This window comes from Equus przewalskii, chromosome 14, assembly GCF_037783145.1.
Source record: "Equus przewalskii isolate Varuska chromosome 14, EquPr2, whole genome shotgun sequence".
NCBI classification, from domain to species: Eukaryota; Metazoa; Chordata; class Mammalia; order Perissodactyla; family Equidae; genus Equus; species Equus przewalskii.
Genome location: NC_091844.1, coordinates 71,272,592 through 71,291,269, shown reverse-complemented (window position 1 = coordinate 71,291,269; position 18,678 = coordinate 71,272,592). Strand labels below are relative to the sequence as shown.

Below are 18,678 nucleotides of genomic sequence, written 5' to 3'. Positions count from 1 at the left end.
AGAGGAAGATGGGTACAGATGTTGGCTCAGGGCCAGTCTTCCTCAGCAAAAAGAGGAGGATTGGCCACAGGTGTTAGCTCAGGGCTAATCTTCCTCAAAAAATAAAATTGTGGTAGTATATGCAATAAAGTATGCGTTTGGGGAATGAAGTGTTTCCAGCTACTAAAAATGCATATAAAATGATCTATTTAAAAGTAGATTATCCAAAAAAACTGCAGCTTGAGCTTATGTTTGGTTTCCAAGAAATTAAATATCTAGCACATGCATAATCCAATTATCCACTATTGGTAGGGCTGCAATCAAGGAAACAGGGTACCCATTTTGTAGATTAGAGAATTGAGGCATATTTCACAATATACACAAGTATCAAATCATTACATTGTATACCTGAAACTAATGTGTCAATTACATTCATTGTCAACCTCAATTTTCAAGAATTGAGGCATAGAAAATAGAATGACTTGCTTTAGAGTGGATAGTGTATACTTGAGGATTATATTTAGCTGTGACACAATCCACAATAATGGTGGCTTACAAAATAAGATTTTATTTATTTCCTGTGCAAAAGTTTGCGGGGAAGCTGTTTAGGGCTGGTAGATCAACTTCATGAAGTCATCAGACTCTCGTGTTGTTAATCTGCCAACCTCAGCATGAGTTAACTAGAGATCTCAGGATAGCTTTGCTGGCATCAGCCATCATCTTTGCATTTCAACCAGTAGGAAGCAGCACACCCCTTTCCTTTAAAAAGACAAAAACAAGAAACTTTGTCAAGATGTAATTTACATACCTTAGAATTCACCTGTTTAAAGTGGACAATTCAGTGATTTTTAGTATATTCACAGGATTCTGCAACCATCACCACAATCTAGTTTTAAAACATTTTCATCCCCTCTGAAAGAAACCCTATACCTTAGCGATCATTCTCCACCCTCCGTTCTAGGCAGCCGCAGTTCTACAATCTATGAATTTATTCTGAACATTTCATATAAATAGAATCATACAATATGTGGTCTTTTGTGACTGGTGACTTTCCACTTAATGTTTTCAAGTTTCATCTATGTCATTTTTATTGTCAAATAGTAGTCCCTTGTATGGATGCACCTACCATGTTTTATTTATCCATCAGTTGATGGACATTTGGGTTGTTTCCACTTTTTGGCTATTATAAGTAGTATTGCGACGAATATTTGTTTCCAAGTTTTTGTGTGAATGTGTTTTCATTTCTCTAGGGTACATACTTAGGAGTGGAATTCCTGGGTCATATGCTAATTCCATGTTTCACTTTCTGAAGAACTGCCCAAGTTTTCCAAACCATTTCCAAATGCACCAGGTTACATGCCCACCAGCAATGTCTCATTTCTCCACATCCTCCCCAGTGCTTATTATTGTCAGTCTTCTTAATTATAGCCATCCTAATGGAGTGGCATCTTGTGGTTTTGTATTTCTCTAATGACTTGAGCATCTTTTCTTGTGCTTATTGTCCATTTGTCTGTCTTTGGAGAAATCTGTTGAAATTCTTTGCCCATTTTTAAATTGGGTTGTCTTTCTACTGTTGAGTTGTGAGAGTTATATTCCAATAGAAGTCCTTCTGATTTGCAGATATTTTCTCCCATTCTGTGGGTTGTCTTTTCACTTGTTGGATGGTTTGCTGCACAAAATTTTTCATTTAGATATAGTCCAACTTGTGCTTGTGGTTTCCTGAGAAACAATTGTTTGAAGAGTTTTATAGAAGTTTTAGCCTTTACACTTAGGTCTGTGATGCATTTTCAGTTAAGTTTTGTGTACAGTGTGACCCTCTCCTTCTAGGGACCTTGCTGGGAAATTGCATGCCCAGTCTGCTTTCATTCACTGGCCAGAACTGTTACTTGGCTATACCCATCATCTCCGTGAGGCTGGAAAGTGTTTCAGGCATCCAACATCAAATTTTGCCGGTTGTAAGCCTGTTCAGCCGTAACTTCGTCTAAACAAGTCAATTCTGTTGCTTCGTTTTTCAAATAAGTTTATTTGCCGACTTTCACCCAAGACAGTTTATCGCCGACAGGGGCTGGCGCTCGCTCCCTCGGGGACATGCCCCGAGGAAAGCGGTCCTCAGGGACTTCCTGGCCTTTCCCTCCAGCGAATGTGGGCGCTCGGCGTTTTCCCCTTTGGGGAGACCCAGCCGCACGCTTCGCGGGTCCCCGGTTGCGGCGCGGTGCCCGCGGTCCGGGGGCGCCCTCTGGCCCGCCCTCGCCCGGCCGCGCCCCCGGCCCGGGAGCCGCCCTCTCCGCGCAGCCGGCCGGGCGGGAACTCCGAAGGGCCCGGCCGCAGTCGGAGCTGCTGCGCGCGATGGCGGCGTCCCCCGGAGGGACCCCGGCCCCGGCCGTGGAGGCGCCGGCGCCCCAGCCGGGAGCGCACCCCTCGGAGCCCGGCTCGGTGAGCGCCCGGGGGGGCGAGGGGAGCTGGGGCTGAGCCGGGCGGAGAGACGGGCGCTGGGCTCCTGCGCGGGGCCGCGGCCGAGGGGCTGCAGGGCCCTGTCCAGCCGAGGGCAGCGCGGCGGCCTCTTCGGGCCAGCCTTCGAGCTTTTGAACTGCCTGCGCTGAGAGCGGAGGATATTCGCGAGCCCCAGAGAGAATAGGAGGCTGAGTCCTGGACAAGTAAAGGAACGTGCTGGATCCATTCACCTAGTCAGGCAGGACCGGGGCCAGTCTCTGGTCTCCTGAGTCCCCGTCTAGGGCTTTTGGCCACCATACTCCGGGTCTTTCCAAAGGTCTCCTGAACTCTGGGCCGGTAGGACTTTCAGCTGTGCGTGAGGAGGCTGCCCCAGTCTCCAGGCAGGTGGTGTGGGCCTAGCCACCCTCTCAAACCCCGGCATGGTCCAGGCACCAGGGGGACTGTCCCGAGATGTCCTTCCTGGCAACCAGGCCAGGAGTGAGGGTAGAGGGCACGTGGCAACCAGGGGTGATGGGGCTGGGGTGCGTGCTGGCAAGGGTGGCTGTGCTGGCGAGGAGTTAGGACCTCCGAGCTTTCTGCTGATGCGAAAGTCCACCCCGCTCCCGGTGAAGGCGTTCGTTGTTGGTGGCTTCACTTCACCACCTCAATCCCCTATGTTGACTCAGTGCTTCCTTTCTGGCTCCTCAGAGCAAAGGCTTGTGGCCCCCAACAAAGAAACTGAGAAAAGGGGGCTCCCTGGGGACTCGCATTTCCCAGTGAAATTTAGAAATTTGGCGTGAGATTAATGGCAAGAGGGAAAACTAACATTGCCAATGAAGCGCCAGCATTTAATTCTCCTAACAAACAGCCCTGAGGTGTATCACCCTTTTTTACAAATGAGGAAGCTGAAACTCAGCTATCTTAAGTACCTTGCCTTGGGTCACACAGCTAGAAATGGCAGCCGCAGAATTTGAAGCCAGGTTTGTCTAATTCTAAAACTTGTGCTCAGTTGACAGGTAGGCAAAGATTCCAAGATTGCATCATACACTTCGTTTCAGCTGGAGTTTGTTTTCTATCTTTTGAGTGCCCTCTATGTGCCAGAAGCTTGCTAGGTGTGTTTAAGGGGAAATAAGGATCCCATTATGGGGTTGGAGGAAGGGCTGTCATGTTGGAGTCTGCCTGTTGTTAAGTTTTCTGGAAGTTGAAATAATGTTCACACAAATGTCAGAAAAGTAGACCACAACCCACCTCATGTGCGGTTTTCTTCTGTGGGTAGGAAGAGTGTGCAAAGGATGTGATAAACCCTTATCTGGAAAGACCTTCCCTTCAAAAGAGCCCGTTTGGGGTGTCCTGCAAGATACCAAAGTGGGTGAGGCCAGAGTTGTCTCCACTCCCCCCCTACTCCTGAGAGAAGGATGAGAAGGAAGGAGTCCCAGCATCTTTTGAAGAAATAGCACTTTACCCAGTGTCTTCATGGCATTTATTCCTTCAATAAATATATATTGAGCATCTGCTCTGTGCCAAGTATTGTTCTAGGTACTGGGGACACAGTGGTGACTAAAAGCTATGGTTCATGCTCTCAGAGAGCTTATATTCTGGTGGAGAGAGGCAGGAAATAAATGAGAACATAGCAGGTAGTAAGTACAATTGAGAGAGGGACTTGGGTGGTCAGGGAAGGCCTCTTGGAGGAGATGACATTTAGGTGTAGACCTGAATGACAAGGAGTCAGCTCTGCAAAGACCTGGAGAAAGAACCTTCCAGACAGATGGAACAGGAAATGCAAAGGCTCTGAGGCAGAGACAGGCATGGTCATTTGGAGGAATAGGAAGCAGGCTACCATGGTTGAGGAGAACTGTCTGAAGTGAGGTAGAAAAGAGAGTGGGGAGCGATTGGGTGGACTCCCGTAGGCTCTGTGGTAAGGGCTTGAGTGTTATTCAAACTGTAATGGCAAGTTGTAGGAGAATTTTAAGCAGAGAGGAGACACGGTCTGACTTATGTTAGGAAAAGATTGCTTTGGCTGCTGGACAGAGAGTCGAGAGGAAGGAACGAGAGCAGAAGCAGGGAAGCCACTTCGGAGGCTCTCACTGATGGAGGATTGGGACGAGGACTCATGGGTGGCCCCCAGGCTTGTGGCCTGAGCTCCTGAGTGGACCCAGGGCCATTTATGCACTGGGGACAACAGGGTTAGAAGCTGGTTTAGACAATGGGAAGGAAGTCGGGAGCTGTGTTTTGGCCATGCTAAGCTGAAATGCCTGTTAGGCAACCATGTGGGGCTGTGAGTGGGCAGTCGAATATTCCAGTCTGGAGTTGGCTGAATAGCTTAGGCCTTGTGATATATCTACATTTGGGGGTCAGCAACATTGGTTCATTTCATTGGTGGGCTGGTAAACAGTCTCTCTAGGGAAGAAAGAAAGAAAAAAAGCTCTGATTTGTGATGTTTGCTGATTTCAGTGGTGTAAATACTCTTACCATGCCTGATTTCAGGCTGCCAGCAGTTCAACAGCTGGCTTGCAAAAGTCCTGCATGTTTAATGGTCAGCTCCCAGAGGCCTCGCCTCATTTGCTCATCTAATCAAGCCTGCGAAGTTGGAGGGACTATTCCATTTGACGGCTTAGAGAGAAAAAGTGATTTATTCAAGGTCACACAGGGAGTTAGTGGCAAAGAAAGGGCCCAAGCCCCCATCTCCTGACGCCCAGTTGGCCCTGGCTTGCTGGCTCAGAAAATAGAATACTGCAGCAGGAAGCACTGAGGGCACGAGATAAGGAAGAACTTCCCCTAGAAACATTTAGAGGTCATGGTTTAGATTTTTTTTTCCTTTTTTGTCTCACTTCCTTTTAAGATGATTGGGGCAAATTAGGACCGAGAGGTCACTAGAAAAGCCCTCAAGACATAGGGATCTCAGGATGCTTATGGAAGTGAGGGATGGGGAGCTGTCGTGTGTCTTTCGGGTGAGGGCTTAGCTCCTGTGTCTCCCCCAGGACAGCAGAGCTGGTCGCCTCTCATTCTGTACAAAACTGTGCTATGGCCTTGGCGGGGTCCCCAACCAGGTGGCCTCCAGCGCCACAGCCTTTTACCTGCAGCTCTTCCTGCTGGATGTGGCACAGGTGAGTGTGGGCAGCAGCCCAGGATGCCCATTCCCATCTTCCTTGGTGTCTGGTCCTTCCACCCCACCATCCTTGATAGATAGCACATCTGACTTAAGCCTGACAAAAAGCCAAATGGTATTGAGGGCAACCTCCTCAAGGATGTTTTTTACAGGCTATTTGTAGTGGAAAAACAGGAAACAATAGAGAAGCAGTTGGATAATAACTTGTGCTGCATCCATATAATGGACTATTATGTAGCCATTCAGAAGAATGGGTGAGAGCTGTACCAGTTGACTTGGAGGGGTTTCCACGATGCACTATCAAGAGAGAAAAGTTAGTTTTAGAGAAGAGTATATAAAATGATCCCATTTCAGCAAATCAAAGACATGCCCCAAATATGTATGTGCATGACTATATGTGTGTATGTGTCTGTCCATGATTAGAAATGAGCATGGAGAAAATTACAGAAGGATATATACCAGGCTGTCAATGCCGGCTGTAGGAGGGAATAGTGGAGGATAGAGGATAAGCAAAAAAGAATTTTTTAATAAGGTATTCGTGACTTTTTACAATGACACCGATATGGTTACATTTATGTAAAATTATAAATTGCCCATAAACGCATGAAAGGATTGTCAGAACACCTCTTACAGTTGTCTCAGGATGACGGGATTGTGCATGGGCTTTGCTCGATATTTTCCGTACTGTTTGAGTGTTTTCATAATGAGTGCATCATTTATGTCATCAGAAAAATCAATAAAACATTTTCATTGTGAAACAAAAAGTCTCCCTCTGACCGTCAGCCTAGGTGCATCCTTCTTGCACTGAGCCCCTCCACATGAGGGTCCCTCAAGTCTTCTCCAAGAGCGACGGGGCTTGAGTGACAGTTGGACTGTGCCCGTGTGCCCCGTCAGCTCCCTCCCCCGCCCCTTCTTCACTGGTTCAGATGAGCCCTGAGAGCCTTCTGGATGAGTGTCCCTGGGAGGAGGCCCCTAGACCTTTACCCTGTGGCTCTGCCCCCAGCCAGCTTTCCAGTTCTCTCTCCTGAGGGGCAAGCAGGCCTGGACTCTGACTCTGCCAGGCCTTGGCTTTCCCCTTCCCTGTCCCTTTCAGATCCCTGCTGCCCAGGTGTCACTTCTCCTGTTTGGAGGGAAGGTGTCTGGGGCAGCTGCTGACCCCGTGGCTGGGTTCTTCATCAACAGAAGCAGGAGGACAGGGTCTGGACGACTCATGCCCTGGTGAGCAGCCCCACGGTCCTTAGGATCCTATTCTGGCACCCACCCCTGGCCTGAGGTCACTGTGTTTGTCACAGCCCTGCTTCTTAGTGGAAAACCCTTGGATGGTCAGGGGACAAGAGTGGACAGTAGGGGACTGGGAACGGGACTAGGTCAGACTAAGTCAGGCAGCAGTTCAGAGACATTCTTGGGGATTCTCCCTCCCCAGATGGCACGGGGCTGGACAAAGCCTCCAAGACTCCTAGGCCTGGCCAGGGACGTAAGTGTGACCGGGGTGGGCTGGAGGGCTTGCAGGGTCTCACAGAGTAGAAACCACTTGCTTGTGCTCCAGGGTCCTTGATACAGGGAATGGCACCACTGAACACCCAAGGGCCTCAGCCAGTCTCCTGCAATGAATGGCCCCCGCCCCACCCTCAGCTACCTCCACATCCCGTCAGTCACTTCTTCCCCTCCATGGCTCCTGCCCTGCCAGCCCCAGCCCAGGGCTTCTCCAGGGGCAGAGGGCTTATGCCCAGAGGGCTGAGGTTGCTCCAGGCCCCCTTTTCATCCCCATCCTGGTGCTGGGGGAGCTCCACCTCCTCTGCGCTTCCACAGGGTCCTGGGCTGCGTGCCCTTCATCGCATTGGCCTACTTCTTCCTGTGGTTCCTGCCCCCCTTCACCAATCTTCGAGGCCTCTGGTACACGACCTTCTACTGCCTGTTCCAGGCCCTGGCCACGGTAAGCAGGTGGGCCCCCCTTCCTGGGTCTGGACTCCTGGAACCCCACTGTTGTCCAGTGGCCACTCTGCAGTGTGTGTGTGGCAAGTGTAGGTGTCCTGGAAGGGCCCACTGACCACACCTGCTCGCCAGTGCCTGGCAATCTACCATTCGCTCCTCTCACCCCCTGGTCTCTGGGCTGGGTGCCCCTCAACCCCTAGCTCCGGGCTTGAGGGGCTCAGAGGGATGTGCCAGCCTGGCGCGGTGCCAGGGTGGGGACAGGAAGGCTGCGGGCCTTGGCCTCTGGAAACTGCAGGGCCCTGGGGGCGTTCCGGGCGGAGGGAGCCATCCTAAGCCCCGCCCGGGCGCCCCAGTTCTTCCAGGTGCCCTACACGGCGCTGACCATGCTCCTGACCCCCAGCCCGAGGGAGCGGGACTCTGCCACCGCGTACCGTGAGTGCGGGCGGGCGGCGGGCGGGCGGCTGCGGCTGCCGGGGCCGCATGCTGCTCATCGTGCTCCCTTCTGCCCCAGGGATGACCATGGAGATGGCGGGGACGCTGATGGGAGCCGCTGTCCACGGACTCATCGTGTCGGGCGCCCACGGACCTCACAGGTGCGAGGACGCCGCGCTCCCCGGGCCGGGGACCGTCTCCCCCGACGCAGTGAGTGCCCTGCGGCCTGGACCCGCCAGGACCCCCTCTTCTGGGGCCTCCTCCCCGGGTCTCCTCGCCGTCGTTTGGGGGCGCAGCTCTGCGCTCTGCGCCTCTCATTCCTTCCCTGCTCCTCCCGCTGAGCCGAGGACCCCACGTCCTCCCTCCAACCCTGCTCCTCCGCCTGGGTGCTTTCTAAACCTGAGTAAAGCAGCGGGTCACAGGCCCTTTGCAGGGAGCAGGCGGCCTCCAGAGAAGGGACGGGGCTGAGGAAGGGCCGCAGGCAGGGGCACGGGACCGGGCAGCGGGAGGGTCTGGTGTCCTTGCGGAGCTCTGGGTAAAGCCCCTCCTATGACCTGTCCTACCCAGCCCTGAACAGGCGCCCCTCATCCCCAGTGTGAGAGAGAAGGGAAGTCTGGAGCAGCACCCCTTTCTCTCCCCTCAAAGCAGATGCCTCTTCAGCAATTAGGGGGACATGCGTCTGTTTCATCCACCAAATTCATCTTCTATTTCCCCCCTTTTCCTTGAGTAAATGACATCACTGTCCCCCAGAACACTAGGAGGCATCTTTTCTTCCTCCCTTTCTCTCAACCCTCCGCTCCAACCTATTACCAAATCCTGTCCATGTTTTAGGCCAAATATCTTCTGGAGTCAGTGCACTGCTCTGCATGGCACTGCCACATCTGGGCCTCTGCCCCCATCTTCTCTCCTGCTGCCCCAGCTACTGCATCTGCCCCCTACGTAGTGGCCCTGCCTCCAGCCATTCCCCCAGCACAGTCAAGGTGACACCGTACAGGAGTTCCAACATGGGCGGCCCTCACCTTCAGACCCGGCACAGGCTGCCCCTCCCTAGGCTTGGAATTTTGAGCCTGTCCTCAGTGTTCTCTGCACCCTTCTGTGTTGGCATTCTTGTTTCTTTACTAGTTTCTAAATTAATAAATATCTCAGATTTGCAAAAAGGTATAGAGCTGTGGTTCTCAAAGTGTGGTCCTGGGACCAGTAGCATCTGCATCAGCTGGGAACTTGTCAGGAATGCAAATTCTTAGGCCCCACCCCAGACCTACCAATTCACAAATTCTGGGGATGGGGCCCAGCAATATGTATTTGAACCCCCTCCAACATTTGAACATTTGAATCCCTCCAGGGGATTCTAACCCCCACCAACATTTGAGAATCAATGGTATGAGAATAATACCACCAATACCCATGGCCCACCACCCACTTAAGAAAACATTACAGTGAAGTCCTGTGTACCCATCCCCAGACCCGTCTGCAGGGCCAGCTACAGGCTTTGCCCGTGTCCAGTGCAAAATGAAAATGCGGGGCCCCAGAGAGAGTGGGGAAGTCAGTGTCCCCTTCCCATGGCCCACGGCCCCAACCCAGAGATTGCCTGGGTCGCAGTGGGTGAGAGGCCCCCCCGGTTGCCCTCAGAACCCATCGCGTGCTGCCAGCCTGGGGCCCCCGCTGGCCTTGCCCTCCTGGACCCACCCTCTCTGTGTCCGTGGCCAGGTCCCACTCAGGCCTCTACAAGCCCCCTCCTCAAAGCTACCGGGTCCCTCTGGGTGAGGGTGGGATGGAGGGCGGTGGCCTTGGGTTGGGGACGGGGAGGCCTGGTGTACAGAGAAGGGGGGAGCAGGAGGTGAGAAGCCACTCCGAGGAGGCAGAGCCTTGTGTGAGCCAAGGTACGAAGTGTTCAGGTGCCTCTTGGTGGCTCCAGCTCTGTTTTCCCATTGACTTGACTTAAAAAACACAAATTCAAAGATAAAATCATCAAAATTTCAAGACAGAGACAGCAGAGCATTAAGCTCCAAATGCAGGGCACTTCTGAACGTGGGGCCCTGTGCCACTGTGGGGGACGCACCCCGGTGAAGCCCTGCCCATCTGCCTCTTCCTCCCCTCCCCAGAGGAAGCCTCTGTCCTGAACTGGGGGACTGTTACTCCTATGCGTGTCTTTGTGTGGGTTTTATTACATGTGTCTCTTCCCCTGAAGGATAGACAGCACTGCTTCTGTTTAGACGTTTCTCTGTGTCGTTGTCACACTGTGCCATAACTGTCTGCTCATGGATCTGTCTTCCTCTCGCACTCAGAGCCCCTTCTTGTGGATGCACAGGGGTCACTTGTTCATCATTGAACCTCAGGGTCTGGCATGCAGAAGTCAGCAGCAGCGAATGTTTGCTTTAAAAAATGAGAGGGAGAGAGAGAGAGAGAGAGAGCCTAGACCCCTTGAGGGTGGCAGGGATGTGTGCAGGAGGCACAGGGTCCGCGGAAGGACCAGGTTGGGCTCTTAGATCCACCTCTCCTGCTGGGTGATTGAGAGGAGGGGCACCCAGCGTCCCTGGGCGGGGGCCGAGGGTCCCTCTGCTTGCATTGAGAGGTACTCCTGCCCTGCCCCTGGGTGTCCCCACCTCCATGGGTTGGAGACATCACCCCCACCCCTGTTCTGTCCTGTCCCACAGACTCGTCTCTACTCCATTGCAGCCGCAGTGGTTGCTGTGACCTACCCTGTGTGCAGTGGTTTGCTCTACCTGGGGGTGAAGGAACAAGCAGGTAGCGGCTTGCGGTCAGAGTGTGGGAAGCAGAAGCTGGGGGCGGGGTTCCCCTTGGGCCTGGGCTTTGGTTTTGAACTCTGCCAAGCCAAGATGCCACCTTCCTGTGTTGCAGACCCCTCTGCCCCAGCCTCCAGCCAGGGCCTGAGCTTCCTGGCTGGGCTGGGCCTCACTGTCCGGCACCCACCCTACCTGAAGCTGGTGATCTCTTTCCTGTTCATCTCAGCAGCTGTCCAGGTACCTCTGGCCAGGCCATCCCCAATGGCTTAGCTCCAGCCATATTGACCCTGAGTAGGTTCAGGTTCAGTCTGTGGGCCCCACCGCACCCCAGTTAGGCTAGAGTTTTAATAGGGAGAAACCAGTGCCTGGCACGTGGCCTGGAGAGGCTGGTGCTAGGGGGAGAGAAACCTAGACAGAGCTTGTGGAATTGGGGAGTGTCAGGGCCCAGGCTAGGAAGCTGACAGTGTCTGGGGTGGAAAGTCCACCCCATCCTAGCTGTGCGAGGGGAGGGTGGACTGGGAATGGTGTATACCTGTGTCAGGGATAAGTGTCCTTGGTTGGGGAGGGGACTGCATAATGGCAACAGCAACTGGAATTTGAAGTCCCAAAGGGGAGGCCAGACTTGAGACCTAGGCCTTGCCCTGGACTTCCAAGTTCCTGCCACTCCCTGTGCATGCCCACTTCCTGTCTGCCTCCTCAGGTGGAGCAGAACTACCTGGTCTTGTTCTGTACACACGCCTCCCGGCTACATGACCACATCCAGGGCCTGGTGCTGACCATCCTGGTGAGAGGGCCTGGGGTGGCAGAGGCAAGGTCACTCGGGGGCCTGAGTTGGGGACATGTGTGGTCCTTGACATGACATGTGTGGCTAGAGTTCTGATGGTCAACATTCTGGACTCTGCTGTGGAATTGGGGTGGAATTGGGCCAGGGTCATAAAGTTCATAGCCACTGGTTCCAACCGGGGGGCAAGATCAAGGTCGGGCGTCCCACCTAAAAGCCAGGGCTTTGAGAACCTGGGTGAAGGCGCTGGCAGACGGCCTGGCTGAGGATTCCTCTGCTCGCAGGTCTCGGCTGTGCTGAGCACCCCACTGTGGGAGTGGGTTCTACAGCGATTTGGGAAGAGGATGTCAGCCTTCGGGGTCTGTGTAAGTGAGGCAGGAAGCAAGGCCTCAGGTGGCTGCTGGGGAGGTGGCAGGGAGGTGACCTCGGAGCCTGAGCCTTCTGGGAGCCGGCAGGGGTGGATCTGTATTCACTTGTGTCTTCAGTGCCTAGTATAGGACCAGGCATGGAGGGGTGGGTGTGTCATTGGTAAAGACCAGTGAGTGTGTGAATGAAAGAGCAGGTGTGGGGGCAGGTGGAAGGAGCAACTGGTGTGTCTGTCTCCCCAGGTGATGGTGCCTTTTGCAATCCTGTTGGCTGCGGTACCCACAGCACCCGTGGCATACGTTGTGGCCTTTGGATCTGGCGTGAGCATTGCTGTATCCTTGCTGCTACCCTGGTAGGCTGGGTGAGGGGAAGGGGGTATGGGAGCTTCACGTCCTTCCTGATGGGTATGCCCTCTTTCACATCAACCTGTTGTCTCAGAGCCTTGTGCTCAGCCTGTGCTGGGGAGGGGAGCTCCCAAATACAGATGGAGGCCACTAGTTCCATCCGTGGAGCCCTCCTAAAAGAGCACCGGATGGCAAGAATGGTGGATAGCAGTGTGTGATGGGGAGCGTTCAAGCACACATATTGGCTTTATGCGGGCCAGTCCTGGTCCTGGACAGCAGGGACCCAGGGATGAATCTGATTTGGTCTCTGTCCTCAGAAAGTTCACAGGCTGGTGGCTATCAAGGGGATAAAGGGATAATTCTGCAGGCCCCGCCCCCAGGTCCATGCTTCCAGATGTAGTGGATGACTTCCAGCGGCAGCATCAGCCCGGCCCAGGCCTGGAGACCATCTTCTACTCATCCTATGTCTTCTTCACCAAGCTTTCAGGCGCAAGTGCCCTAGGCATCTCCACTCTCAGTCTGGAGTGAGTCCCAGAGCTGGCTGTACCAGAGGCACAAAAGACTAATGGAGTGGGAAGAAGAGGGCAGAATCCTCCACCCGAGCTAGCCAGGGGCCACCCATGAGTTTAGGATCCAAGTTCTGCTCTTTGGAGAGTGTGGTGGAACCACCTGCCCCAGGTTTCTCTGTGCACGTGACTGAGAGGGGCCTTTCTTGGAGGCTGTACCCATTCTGAAACCTCAGCTCCCCACATTCTCAGTTCTCTCTGAATTCCTCCCTGGCCAGCCATTCCCTCAAAACTCTCTTCCACCATAGTTAGGCTGATGTGGCCAGGAAATGAATCCAAGGTTCAGGGTAGTGTGGGAATGGGGGATCCGGGACCCCTCCCCCAGGGAGCCGTGCTCGGTCAGATCTGAGCTGGATGCATGGGTTGGTGTTTCTCCAGGTTTGCGGGGTATGAGGCAGGAGCCTGCCAGCAGGCAGAGCAGGTGGTGGTGACCCTCAAGGTCCTCATTGGTGCTGTGCCCACCTGCATGATCCTCATTGGTCTCTGCATCCTCATGGTCGGCCCCACTCTAAAAGTGCCAAGCCAGGACACCTCTCGCCAGCTGCACTTTCAGAGGTGGGCACCCCTTGCACAAAGGTACACACAGCAGGGCCACCAACACCCAGGGAGGCACACTGACGTGCACTGCTGTGGGGTTGACTAAGCAGTGGCAGGTCTCCCTGTGCTGTTTACACAGTTGAACTGTTCTGCCTTTGGAGGCTCTTTCCTTAGCTTCAGTGATGCCATCTTCTCCTGGATTTTCTTCTACTACTCTGGCTGACGCTGCCCAGTCTCCTTCCTTCGATTACCTGTTGAGTAGTGATGTGGGAGGGCTTCCTTCTTGACCCGTTCCTTTTGCTCTCCATAACCCCAGGATCCTCATCTATTTGCTTGACCTCGAACACTCTGTGCCTGGTGACTTTGGAAGCTGCCCCTCCCCGCCAGACTTTCTTCAAGTTCCAGATCTATAGGTCTGGCTCGCATATGGACATCTCCACCTGATGTCCCACAAGCATGGCAGACAATCTTAATGAGCCACAAACTGAACTCATCTTCTTCCCTCAATCGGCTCCTCCCCGTGTCCTGTCTCAATGAATGGCACTATCCTCCAGCCTGGGAGCCGAAACCTGGGGGTCGTCTTCCACCCTTCCCCCAACAGGCTGCCCTGAGCAGCTCTCTGGACCTTCTGGAGTACGGATCTCACTGCATGGGGACGATCTGCTCACTGACTGGCTTTCCCAGGAGACTGTGGGGGTTCTGAAGGCTGGAGCTGTGTTTTATTCATTTTTGTGCCCCAAAAGCCCAGCATAGAGCCGAGGCCAAGCAGGTGCTGCAGTAACAACGTCTGGTGCCGCAGACTTTCATGAGCACGTACCCACATTTTTGCAGATGCTCACGCACTTAGACATACAAGCACATTACATACAGAGGACCACACAGAGTAGACAGGAAGTGGCATCATCCTGGTCCCTCACTGTTCAGTGTGAATGGCCTCAGACTCCAGCCAAGTAACACTGAGATCCTGCATTACCTTTGGGGAATGACACACGGCTGGGGAAGTGCCTGATGGGTCCTGGAGAAACAGGGGTGTGGCTTTATTCACAGGTTGTAAGGGGAAGAGTTGCTAGGAAGACAAGGAACAGCCACTGACACTTCCATGGTCTGTGGCAGGACAGAGACCCCACTCCACGCTCATCCTTCTCTTCGACTTCTTCCCCTCCTACAGGAGTACCAGCTACAGCCTTGCTTGAAGTTTGAGACTTCTGTGAGCCAGAGCAGCAGGAGCCAGCATCTTCTGGGCTCGAAGGCCCCCTCCTTCTCGGCCCTTTAGCACCTCTGCTTTGCAGTTTACACGTGCCCATCTTTTTCCCTGGGATATGGAGTCTTCAGTGACATCTCCTGAAGGGACTGGCCTGGGCTCCAGGACCCCCATCTGTCATTTCTTGCCTGTTGACCACAGACCATCTCAGATAGGCCTGTGCCCCCGACCACCCAGCTCCAGGCAACCTTTGACCTGTTGGGAAAGTGTCCCAGCAGCAACTATTCCTGGAAAAACGAAGCCCCTACCAGCCTGGCCTGCGGACTTCCTGTGGGAGCACCGGCCCCGACAACCTGCTCACCTGACAGGCTCGACACACGGAGCTCTTGTTTCTCCTGATGCTGCAGTGGACATCTGAGAGAGAGGCTGACAGATGCCACGTGAACGAGCGGAGTGGGGACACATGGACCTGCTGCGGGTGTCCAGTTAGGAGAGACACAGACAGACGGACCCCAGAGGGAGCAAATGGGACAGCTGTGGGAGTGGGAAGACCGAGTGGGGTATGAGAGGCGTCTCCTAAGCCTTCCCCTTCTTAAGTTGATGATATTCTATTTCTAGAAGTGGACACAGACTACTTGTGGATATCGAGCCACCAAAGATCAATCATTTTTATGAACAAAAGTTATTTTTGTGGAAATATTTTTCTCAAATTTTATTTTATAAAAGCATAGGAAGCACAGTTTTCTAGAGGCCGTGTGAGAGGCGGGTTCGTTTTTTCCTTTGGAAGAGACCAAAAGTTGAGACTCTAGCATGGTGCAGGGCAGCGGGCCACGGCGGCTCATGTGGGTCGCAGCCTGCGGAGGAGCCGGGGAACCCGTGGGGGCCCTGATGCCCCAACAACTTGTCCTAGAGGAGCCCGGACACCTAAAGGGGGGCCAGGAGGTGCTGCAGACCTGCCCCCTGCATTTCTCCCGGGCTCCCAGTTCTGCCCCTTCCATGGGGTCCGCTGTCCTGAGCCCAGCGCCTAGGGCTAGGTCCCCTTCCACTTCCTCTGAAGACTTCTGGCTGCCTCTTAGGTGCAGGACTCACACTCGGACAGGCTCTGCTCTGTCAGGGACTTCGACTTTTACCGTTATATCCTCAGAGCCCAGAAGTAAATGTTCAATGTGAATAAACGTTTGCTGAACGAGCAAGTGTATGTTCATATTGCCCTCATCGTAAAACAAACAAAACAGCCTTTCCTTGTTCTTTTAGTTTTCTCTTCTCCCCCACCAGCTGCCACCATAGCCTCGTCTCCTTGCGCTCACCTGCCTTTCCTTCCTTAACCCAGTAAACCTGGCCTCTTCCTCCCCATGGAGGAGGCGGTGTGGCCTGGCAAGGTGAATTCCAGCATTGGAAAAAGGGAGATTGGAGTTTGTATGTTGCTTACATTTTTTTTTTTTTTAAAGATTTGATTTTTCCTTTTTCTCCCAAAGCCCTCCAGTACATAGTTGTGTATTTTTGGTTGTGGGTCCTTCTAGTTGTAGCATATGGGACACTGCCTCAGCATGGCTTGATGAGCGGTGCCATGTCCATGCCCTGGATTCGAAATGGCGAAACCCTGGGCCACTGAAGCAGACCGCGCTAACTTAACCACTTGGCCACGGGGCCAGCCCCCCACTTTCATCTTTTACATGTGTGATTACTCAACTTATTTAACAAATCTGAGCCTCTGTTTCTTTTTTGAAAGAAACGTGTACACTGCCACCTGCACCTCGGGATGGCTTTGAGGATTAAGTGAAACAATACCTGAACAAGGAAACCCTGAGGGACTGGTAGCCATTAATGCTGAGCACTCCTTTTCAAAATCCTACCCTCCCTGGGCTTGCATGTCACCACCCTACTGGCTCTCCTCCTCCATCTCTGACCGTTCATTTTCTGTCTTTTCCTTTGTTTCTTCTTCCTTTGATGCGCCATAGTCATCTCAGGCTTCCCAGGGACGTGTGACCTTCCCTATCACCACCTACACACCAGCCACTCTACATCTAACCCTGAGCTCTCTGCTGACCTTCAGATCCCCAGAGCTGAAGATCGGATGCCCAGCTGAGTCTTCTTCACGCAGTTAAAACACCAGACGTCCAAAGTGGAACTCACCAGCTTCTCCCCACACATGTTCTGCCTCCTGCATTTTTAGTAAATTATATTAGCATTTATCCATCACCAAAACCAAAAATTTGGTGTCTTCTTAGTTTCCTTTCTCCCCCATTCACTCCACTGCCCCATCCCCATAGACACTGAGTGTGGATTATGCAACAGAAAGAAAGGATTGCAGCTGGTGGGTCACTAGCAAATGTTAGAAGTCTGAACGTGGACAAAAGTTGTAACAGCAGATACGGATGGGTGTGGCTCAGAGCACACACGGTGAACTGACATAGCTGCTTGCGAGATGTGTGAGGTGCGCATGCGTGCATGCTTGTGTATTCCCATGCGAGTCACTACAGCTGGGTCCAGTTTGCTGTGTTCACCCAGGGTTTCCTAAGGACAAAACTGGTACCAGAGCAACAGGAAGTTCATGTCATGCTCTAATTGTTCCCTAATGTGCAATTGTGTTGGGACAAGTTTGTTTTCAAAACAAGCATTATAACAGAACTGAGTATATATGGATGTGGGTGTAAATATATAGAAATCCTAAATGGTACCACAAATGTTAAGGGAATGAAATACATATTTAAAAACATTCTCACAAATAAAACACCAGACCCAAATGATTATACCAAGTTCTATCAAACTTCCTATTGAGGATCATTCCTATCTTACGGAAACTTTTCGAGTGAACAGAAAAAGGCATATTCTGCAACTCATTGTTATCAGCCTAGAATAAGCTTGATACCAAAACCAGACAAGCGAAGTAAAAAAGAAAGGAAATTCACAGGCTAATCTTACTCATGAACATAGAAGCAAGAATCTGAAATGAAGTATTGGCAAACTGACTCTGACCATGTCTGAAAAAATAAATGCATCATGAACATACTGGGTTTATTCCAAGAATCCAAAGTTTGTTTAACGTTAGAAAAATCTATCAAGTGAGATTTACCACATTAACAGAGTAAAGGAGGAAAAAAAATTATAATCTCAACAGACAGAATCATTTGATAAAAATCTAACACCCATTCATAAAAGTACTTAACAAACCAAGAAGAAAAGGAACTTTTTAAACCTGAGAAAGGATATCTACCAAAAACTGATAGCAAACATCATTATTTTTATTTATTCATTTATTTATTTATTTTGAGGAAGATTAGCCCTGAGCTAACATAGGCTGCCAATCCTCCTCTTTTTGCTGAGGAAGACTGGCCCTGAGCTAACATCTGTGCCCATCTTCCTCTACTTTATATGTGGGACGCCTACCACAGCATGGCTTGCCAAGCGGTGCCATGTCCGCACCCGGGATCCGAACCGGCGAACCCTGGGCCCCCAAAGTGGAACGTGTGAACTTAACTACCATGCCACCAGGCCAGCCTCACAAACATCAGTATTAATGATGAAATAGTCCCTTTAAAATCAGGAATAGGCAAGGATACCCACTATCACTACTTCTATTCAACACTTCATCAAGGGATCTAGCCAGTGGAAAAAAGAGTATAAGATTTAGGAAGGAAGAAACAAAATTGTCATTCTGTAAGTGATATGATTGCCTACATAGAAAATCCAAAAGAATCTACAGATAAATTATTAGAATTAATGAGTACAGCAAGGTAGTTGGATATAAAATTAACAAAAACAGATTGCATTTTTGTATGCCAGCAACTGGTATATAACAATTTTTAAAAGATATTAAGAGTTGCAACAAAAAATATAAAGTACCTAGGAATAAATCAACAAGATGTGGAAAGACTTCTGCTTCTGGCCATGATGGAGTAGTAGAGACCAGATCTAGCCTCCTGGCTAAAACAACAAAAAAACTGGACAGAATACATGAAACAACAGTTTTCAAGACACTGGGCATCAGGCAATGAGGAGTGATCTCTGAGAGATGGGACAAAACGAGATTAATCTTACAACTGCTCCATCTTATGGCCTTGAGAGTTTCCAGATGACAGTAAAGAGAACCATGTGGAGCCCAGAGGACTCCCTGAGTTGCGAAGATGAGTGTGGAGAGACCAAAGTGGCTAGAGTTCCAAGGACAGAATACTGGAGAGGAGTGAGCTACACAGAGACAGAACTCAGGAGAGCTAAGAGGGTCCCCCTCAAGTACCCGACAGAATGCTGATTAAAGAAACA

General features: G+C 51.7%; 1 protein-coding gene across 1 annotated transcript; it reads left to right on the top strand.

Moving 5' to 3' along the window:
• Positions 1–2,199: 2,199 nt before the first annotated feature.
• Positions 2,200–15,607, top strand: MFSD2B (MFSD2 lysolipid transporter B, sphingolipid). The gene is made up of 14 exons (XM_070574330.1): positions 2,200–2,412; positions 5,388–5,513; positions 6,609–6,733; positions 7,325–7,448; positions 7,801–7,879; positions 7,959–8,089; positions 10,534–10,624; positions 10,739–10,860; positions 11,324–11,407; positions 11,689–11,769; positions 12,013–12,122; positions 12,495–12,638; positions 13,059–13,235; positions 14,386–15,607. The coding sequence occupies exons 1-14, from the start codon at positions 2,326–2,328 to the stop codon at positions 14,408–14,410; spliced, it is 1,506 nt and encodes a 501-aa protein (XP_070430431.1). The 5' UTR covers positions 2,200–2,325; the 3' UTR covers positions 14,411–15,607.
• The last annotated feature ends 3,071 nt before the right edge of the window (positions 15,608–18,678 follow it).